The sequence below is a fragment of the Festucalex cinctus genome, chromosome 19, assembly GCF_051991245.1.
Source record: "Festucalex cinctus isolate MCC-2025b chromosome 19, RoL_Fcin_1.0, whole genome shotgun sequence".
Lineage (NCBI taxonomy): Eukaryota > Metazoa > Chordata > Actinopteri > Syngnathiformes > Syngnathidae > Festucalex > Festucalex cinctus.
In genome coordinates this window covers 13723005-13731599 of record NC_135429.1, presented here as the reverse complement: position 1 = coordinate 13731599, position 8595 = coordinate 13723005, and the positions used below count along the sequence as shown (strand labels likewise).

The window sequence follows — 8595 nt, the reverse complement described above, 5'->3', positions numbered from 1 at the left end:
CATCAAGAAGTAAGGTTGATATATATATATATATATATATATATATATATATATATATATATATATATATATAAATAAATTATACTTCATCGTTCTACTTTCAGTGGAGCTGGTGGTGAAGTTGGAATATATTTTATTCTGAAGGCAAAAGTTATTTTCCGGTCATTGTCCTTACCCGCTATGCTTAACTTTACGTCATTGCTTGTTGAGAAAACCGCATGCCGGAAAGCTCAGCTGGACTTTACCATGTGCTCGGACGACAAGCGAATTAAATTGTTTTCTATACATTCACATATGTACAAAATGTATGTTGAAATATTAATTGTAACATTTTACTCACTGTGTGTTTTATTTAGCTTGAAGCTTCTTAAAGGGCTGTTTTCCTCTCTAAAGTCAGGGAATGGTTTGACCCATCAGATGATTTCGAGCAGCTGAAAACAGGGTGACTGACTTGTGAGGTCTGTGTAATTACAACACTCGGACCCAAGTGAACTGCGTGTAACGCTAGAATTGTGTAACCCACTGACATTTAACTTATACTCAAAAAGTATATTAACTATGGAATATAACCGAAATAACATGAACTACTAATTGAGTGCTGCTGAGAGGCCATTTATTTCCTAATTAACATAATGTGACAAGGCATTATGTATTATGCCATTCATATGATTTGTGACGACAGTCTCATTAACTATTAATATAAATGTATTACCACTAAATGATGAGGCCTACAAGGGGGGGAAAAAATGAGAAACTCATGCAAGCACAGAGAGAAAATTCTCAAACCTTTCCGCAGAATAACACAGCAAGTAATGTCGTGTGCGTTTCCGCTTTTATAAATAGACCAACCTGAATCACGAATGTTATAGCGCACGTTGACCGTCGCATTTAACATTCAGATCAATTATGGATGAGGTGATGTGCACATGCACAGTTCATTTTCATCAAACTGATGGATGTACATAATAACACATGGTATGAATAATTGCATAATTCATGTTAAGATTTTTTTTATACATATATAAAGCCTTTATTTTAAGCATTTATTTACTTTTCTTTATTTCTTTTTCTACATCAAAATCAGGTATATTACAAAGCATTCTACAACACTGATCAGACTGCAATCTTGTGTTGTGTTCCAACTTTTGGTGCAGGTCATGTGTTGCAAAATGGAGGGAGAGAGGCCTTTAGCTTCAGGAATACGCTGTAAAAACACAGTTTTTACTTTTTTGGGGGGAAGGCTATAACAGCCATTTGAGTTGGAACAACTATAAAATATAAACAATGTCAGTTAGCACAACAAAGCAATTTGCTAGTTGTTTTTGACTTATATCTTGAATTTGGGGGACAATACAAGGGACAGTTTGGTCTGTAAACTTTTTTGTGGGGGTTGTGAAATGCAGGGAAACCACTTTTCACAACAGCAAAACTGAAAATATTTGCTGAATGAAGTTTGTTTTCTGTTTTTTTTTTTTTTTTTTTAAGTGTCCTCGTATAACCTCATCGAATTTAAAGGGAGTCTTTGTTTCTCTTTCGTGATCTTGCGATACAGAAGTGAATGAAAAAAACAACAACCCTACAACAACAAAAAAACAAGCTGAAGATAAACGGGAAAGTTGAGATGAACCATACATACTGTCTGCCAATGTCTGACCTATATCTAAGGACAGCACGAAGCCAAGCAGGAACAACTGTTAGTTTGTACTCAGGGGAGCCAGCGGGGGGTAAAAAAAAAACAAAAAAACTCTTTGAGCCTTACCACTTCAACACCGCAAAGTTTTTTGTTTTGTTTTTTTCCCCTTAGGGGCTCTTCAAATTGTGATGACTTTTGCTACCCTTTACGGCAACCTTTCAGGAAACTTATTATTAATAGTATTTATTTATTTATTTATTTTGTTAGGCGTAGCTGAGGGCGTCATGGACAAGAATTTAGTGAGGAAAAAAATGGGGCGGGGGGGACACAAATGTAGCATCCATCCATTTTCTTGACCGCTTATACCTCACAAGGGTCGCAGGGTGTGCTGGAGCCTATCTCAGCTGGCTCTGGGCAGTAGGCGGGGGACACCCTGGACTGGTTGCCAACCAATCGCAGGGCACACAGAGACGAACAACCATCCACACTCACAAATACACACCTAGGGACAATTCGGAGCGCCCAATTAACCTGCCATGCATGTCTTTGGAATGTGGGAGAAGACCCACGCAGGCACGGGGAGAACATGCAAACTCCACCCAGGAAAGGCCGGAGCCTGGATTCGAACCCGAGTCCTCAGAACTGGGAGGCGGACGTGCTAACCACTAATCCACCGTGCCGCCCACAAATGTAGCATCTGAAGCAAATTATTTAAAAACAGAATTATGTTAAACAGACTACTTGTCGCCTTAAGCAGAATTATAGGCAAACATTTAGGTAAAATATTCCATAAAGTGGTGAAACAACAGACAGACTCCCTTTACGACAGACCGACTTGAGTAAAGTCTTGCAACAAGATTAGATCTCTTCTAATCTGGTGAAATGTGCACAAACACAGTGTTTCTACTGTGACTCTTCTTTCGATGGGAGTGCATGTCCACACTTGCCTTGCACCAGACTGAAAAGCGGGCGGATCAGAGAGACTCCCATTCCACAGAGGCGAGTATAATTGCACCTCCTCCACACACACACACACACAAAAAGGCAAACTCAAGATTGCCTGCGGTTTTGCTCGTCTGCATCCTGCTCTGACTGGAGGGAGTGGCGCATTTTGCACATTGGACAAAAGCGGGTTGGTTCTAAAAACCTCGCACTGTAAAAATCCCCCATGTGGCATACATATTTGGAGGACACAAAGATGAGGTCACAATCTGAATATAACGACAGCTGCTGCTGTGTGGGAGTCAAGCAGTTGTTATGAAGGAAAAATCGGAAAAATCTCGCCAACAGATGACAGCACGCTCTCATCTGCAGGAGGTATAAATAACGGATCGCCACGATCACGGCCTTATTTCTACTAGTGTCCCAATCAAGGGTGCGACTGATGTTCGCATTGCACGCATAGAGAGTCACGCTGTGCCCTGCCTGCCTGCCCTCGAGCAGTTGGCCACTCTGGTGTCATCACAAGCGCTCAGCTGTTCCAGTGGCGGGCCGCTGACTGGACCAGCAGCAGCTGGGATTGCAGCAAGTCCCGCCCACATATCAGAAGAGCACCAGAGCATCGGAATATTAGGGAAACGATAAAAATAGATGGATTAGTAATTAATGGAAGGATAATCTGTTCCAGGATGAACTGTTGGACTATTGAAGCTATATGGGGGATATTTTAACTAACATTCTTCTAAATATTTAAAATAAAATAAAAGTATTGGATGCTTTATGCAACATGTTGTATAGTCTTCATATAACTTTTGTGCAACTTTAGAGGCAAATTTCCCTGAATATTATACAAATAGACCTCAAGCTCAATTTGTTTACAAGCATATTTAAACAGATAAATTAAAAACATTTAAAAAAAAAAAATTAAAATTGAAAATATAACAAAAAATAAAATAGAATTAAAAATACAATTTCTAAATTTAAATTAATAAAAAAATAAATATAAATTGGTAACTGGTGACTCAAATAAAATCAAATTAGTAATTATTGATGAAAAGGCTGTCATTTAAAATTCATGTGAATCCATTCCCAAGGCAACCTCATTTCCATACAACTTGAGTCAGCGGTTTCTTAAGCATAGAAACTTATCACAAGGCTCCAGGCGGAAACTATTTTGCACCCCATCTTTTCCATCTTAAACCATTACAGGCATTGTTTATTAACATGTCATTACCTGTGCATGTTCAACAGAAATATCTTGTGAATGTTGCAGCATCCTCTTGTTTTTTGAAGCAAATGCTGCAGCCTGGTGTGACGGAGACGAAGCAATCCTGCATGGCGTGGCAATGGCCATGTTGAATTTCTCTTCCTTGAAACACAAAGAGGCAGCGATTTGATGAAATAAATAAACACAGAACACACAACTATGGTGGGTTTACTCACAGCTGGGTGTTTTTTTTTCATAGACGGACTGTACACTTCTGGACCTGGAAATTAATGATTCAGTTGTGGGGAGATTTTCTCAATTTAGGTTCTTCTACATATCTGGTGGTCCGTGGACGTTAATAATAATAATAATAAAGTGTGATAAATGTGAGGGAAAAAACTCAAGATGCATGGCCAAGAATTGTCTTAAATACTTGTGGAAAGTATGAAGAGCTTACTGCAACCGCTGCAGCTTGTTGCTATGGTGATACATTGGCGAATGAGTCGTTCCCAACTTGTATCTGCGGTCTTTTAGCACCACCTGTCGGCAACAGCGGTGCATTTTAGGCGTCGCTGCAAGCTATCCCGCCACCTTTTTGTTTTTTTGTTTCTCCACGATCCACAGTGCTCGATCCATCATGGCGATGCACGCTAAGGCTACTCCGCCGCAGATCCCGGACACCCGCCGAGAGCTTGCAGAACTGGTGAAGAGGAAACAAGAGCTTGCGGTATGTTTAAGATACGAGGGGGCTTAATGGCTATAAATATCTTAACACCTGGAGTCTCGCTTAACGCAAAACTCAAATGTTAATCATAATATTTTAGCCAGGATGTTCACTGTTAGCATAGGCCTCGCTAACTGCTAGGCTAATAACGGCTACGTGCATCGCGCCGCTTCTTGAGCTAAAATTTTGGCACGTATTGTTCGTCTAACTACGTGTTTGATATACTATGTTCAATATTGTCGTTTTATACCTACAGACGTTGCAAGACGATTGAATACGCTCAATTTGTCTGCGTTAGATTAGTTTTCATGTGCAGGCTAACTCGCTAGCAGCTACACTGAGGTCCGCGTTAGTATCACATTCTCGCGTGATTTCCGAATGACGTCATCAAACCTGGACATACAAATTTAACACGCCAAAGATAAAAAAAAAAAAAAAAAAGATTTATGGGAATTAAGCCTTCTTTTTGGCCTTTATTAACGAACTCGGGCTTTATTTTCTGCCAATTAAATATTGTAAGAATAAAAAGGCAATAAAGACTATTTCTGTTTGTGTTGACTGTAACATATTTATTTAATTTGCCATGTATTTTGTTACCCCCTTGCGTTTCTTCTAGCGCTTATTTAGTTGTTTGTTTTTTTGTTTTTGTTTCTTTTTGTTATGTTTGATGTTAATGATTGAATGGTACTGGTTCGATGTACTTGATTGTTTGTAAATAAAAAGTATTGAATAAAGTTTTAAAAAAACAACAGTGCAGTCGGGTTTAAATATAATGCAAAATATAGAATTGTATATGTACAAGTAAGAGAATGTCTTGTAATGTACCAGCTGGTTTACAAAAATAAAAATTAAAATATTGCGATGTTATTGATTCCGTGATGGAAATTTATTTGTCACTGTAGTATTAGTCACACAGATACACTCATTAATAATGAAGGAACTGCATTCCTTTTATAAGTGAAAACAAAATCAAAAGATTAATACAAAATGGTAAAACCAAGATCGACTGCTCAAGAATGTAAAAATGTAAATTAAGTCATTTTTCCAATGGTGTTGTAGGAGACGCTTGTGAATTTGGAACGACAAATCTACGCCTTTGAAGGCAGTTACCTAGAAGACACTCAAATGTATGGCAACATCATCAGAGGATGGGACAGATACTTGACCAACCAAAAGTAAGTTGCAGAGGTTGTATTTGTGTTTTCTTTAGCGACTAAGACATTAATCTGTATCATGGTTCTTGCAGGAACTCCAACAGTAAAACTGATAGAAGGAATCGAAAATTCAAGGAAGCAGAGCGTCTGTTTAGCAAGTCATCAGTCACATCAGTTGCAGTCAGTCCCTTTTCCTTTTTTTTTTTTTTATGTATTTTATGAAAGAACTTGCATTTGAGCGTTTCTGTTTACATCAACAGGCGGTGTGTGCGCTCGGCGGGATCCCCGATCACATGACCGAAAAACGTGAGCGAAGAGACAAGCGCCCGAAAGCCGTCACGTCATGAAGCGAGCGCGATAACGTCCGTGTTCTCCTGTCAGGTGAGGCGGGCAGCGGCACAGAAAGCGACGCCTCTCCGGACCTCCAGAACCAAGAGAACGAACCCAGCCAGGAGGACACGGAGGACGTGGACTCCACCCTGCAGGACCTGAAGCCCCAAAAAGCTGCCTCTTCCTCTTCATCTGGCAGCCATCACGGGAGCCATAAGAAGAGGAAGAACAAAAACAGGCACAGGTAGACACAAATTATTTGAATTTGTACACATTGTGTTACGACGTGTCCCATTTTTTTTTGTGCACAAAGACAATGACATAGCTCTAGCAAACCAAATGGACAAAGCACTCAAGACAAAAGAGAGTTTCAAAATAACCATCTTGGTGTTAAGAAATCTTTTGAAATGGTCAAATAAAACAATTACAATGAGCCTTAGCCTCTAAATCTAAAACCAGATTTCTGGTGTAATACCAAAAGTGAACTGTTAGGGGCAGCGCAGTTTCAGAGAGGCATCCAGGTTGCTGGAAAATGAGTACTAAAGAGGCTTGGCTAACTTGTTCTCGAGCTAATTGAGATTATAAATTAACTATTGACTTTTCTTTGATTTATTTATTTTTTTAACAATCTGCCCCACATTATTCACTGATACTTGCCCATTTACTTTTTTGTGCTTTTTTCTTATGCCACAATTTCTCTATTGTACTAAACATGGCTTTAGCACAGTTATACAAGGTGTAAATTTTGGGGTGATAACGTGGCTGTCTACCCCCTATTTTTCATATTTTCGGCCATTCCTGCTCTCACTACATATTAACCCAGCAGGCTCTCCTGCTAGCACACGGAAGGGGGCACACGTGTCACTCCTGTGTAAATGTTGGGGTTCAGACCGGTTGGTGAACTAACAGCTGCTGATCTTTTCCTTCCCGTGTTGTAATGCTGACTCCTCCCACTCCCCCCCCCCCCCCCCCTCCCCCAGCCCTTCTGCCATGTTTGATTATGACTTTGAGTAAGTTCAGAATTTTACTTCCTGCTCCTGTGGTCTGCACATCCTGTCCGCTCGTCTCTTCCTGTGTGTCGAGTTGAAGCCTGCTACTAGTTCTTGAGTCCGTGCTGCATGTCTTTGAATGCCTCTCAGCATCCGTCACTCATCATGGCTTGTTTCTGGGCCGGCGTCACATCTTTTCTTGCGCTTGTTAAAAGCTGTGCTGTTGTTGTAAGCTGCACGTTTGTCTGCAAAACAAACACTCTCAAAGATTACCGTTTTTTTTTTTTTGCTTTGGTTTGGTTTTTAGGCTCCCTCATGGTACAGTAGTGGCACCGCTTTTTTGTCATTGCTCTCAGAACTTAACCACTCCTCATATCTAAACCTCTCTTTATTGTCAATGCAGGTTCGACATGAAAGTGAACAAGAAACCGAGAGCTGTAAGTCTTGATTTATCACCCCAAAAATAGTCCTAATATTAGTTTTTTTGTTTTTTTTTAATGTGACCCTTTTAATATTCACTCCTTATGCAGGAATATTCCACCTGAGAAAGACGAGATGTGGACCTTCGTATGCCTTTTTTTTTTTTTCCCCAGTTGTCAAATTTCAGCTGTGCTGCGCTCAAAACATTCCACAGCATCCTGCATGTTACTCTACACCAGCCAGTAACATTTTGTATAGTGTTTAAAGAAAGTCTATTTATTTTGTAGGCAATTAACTTTTTCTTATTTTTTATGTGAAAGCCACATTGTTGTCAATCCCCGTTATGTGTATTTTTATTTCATGGTGTTTTTCAAGAAAATAATAAAAGAGCAGTGTTGGTATATTTTTCTTTTACTAAATGTATCACGTTTATTTGAAGAGAAATGGGGTAACAATTAAGATGGGATGTGCTGGCTTTTTCTTATAACCAATGTTTATTGACAAATGTTCATATGCTCATTTTTTAGACAGTTTGATTTATGATATGTATTTTAAGTGACATTCTTGAGAAAAATACTACTATAATCTTATAACACTTAAAAAAACAAAAAAAAAAAAAAAAAACATAAAATGGTGTGCAATGTTCACAAAATGACTGTAGGTACCGTCCCAAAACTGAAGTCTGGTGCAGTACCAAGATTGACCTGTAAGAGGCAGGATGGTGCCGGCACAGGGCATCCAGAAGACACGAAGCAAGAGTAGCTCGTCAAAGAAGCTAAACTAACAGCTTAGTTACGTGGTAACTAACTATATTACGATGACAAAAATGCAACAAAGTGTACGCGACTGTTGTTTTAAGGCATATTGTATAATTATAAATATTTTATCAGCCACATGGGCAGCACTGTTAATTCCGAAGGTTCTGGACAGATTAGATTGACACGACAATCTAGACTGCTGAAATCTAATTGAACCCCCGCAACAACAAAAAAAAATCTAAAATCCACATACATGTACTGAAAGCACTGCAGACAAGAGGAATGCTATAAAATAAACAGAATATACTGTTAACACAATTTTGTGAACATTCCAAATATGCCCCTATCTGTCACATAAGACAAAAGTAGCACATACTGTACACAGGACCAAGAAGATGGAAACTGTAAGAGAGAATTTAATTCTACGCTGGCAGACACAGT

At 39.2% G+C, this 8595-nt stretch overlaps 1 protein-coding gene across 2 annotated transcripts; it reads left to right on the top strand.

Moving 5' to 3' along the window:
- Positions 1-4338: 4338 nt before the first annotated feature.
- meaf6 (MYST/Esa1-associated factor 6) lies at positions 4339-7815 on the top strand. Of its 2 annotated transcripts, XM_077506618.1 has the most exons (8): positions 4339-4506; positions 5563-5678; positions 5750-5837; positions 5918-5963; positions 6039-6231; positions 6968-6997; positions 7380-7413; positions 7507-7815. In XM_077506618.1, exons 1-8 carry the CDS (start codon positions 4417-4419, stop codon positions 7519-7521), a joined length of 612 nt encoding a protein of 203 aa, XP_077362744.1. In that variant the 5' UTR covers positions 4339-4416; the 3' UTR covers positions 7522-7815. The 2 variants fall into 2 exon arrangements, with proteins under 2 accessions (XP_077362744.1, XP_077362745.1); XM_077506619.1 differs by lacking the exon at positions 6968-6997.
- Positions 7816-8595: the final 780 nt, after the last annotated feature.

What these genes read in the sequence shown, in the direction of transcription:
- meaf6 (XM_077506618.1), top strand. Translation starts at nt 4,417, where the DNA reads ATGGCGATGCACGCTAAGGCTACTCCGCCGCAGATCCCGGACACCCGC. An exon ending in AGATACTTGACCAACCAAAA is followed by an intron (nt 5,679 to 5,749) that starts GTAAGTTGCAGA and finishes TGGTTCTTGCAG; the next exon opens with GAACTCCAACAGTAAAACTG. An exon ending in ATGTTTGATTATGACTTTGA is followed by an intron (nt 6,998 to 7,379) that starts GTAAGTTCAGAA and finishes TTGTCAATGCAG; the next exon opens with GTTCGACATGAAAGTGAACA.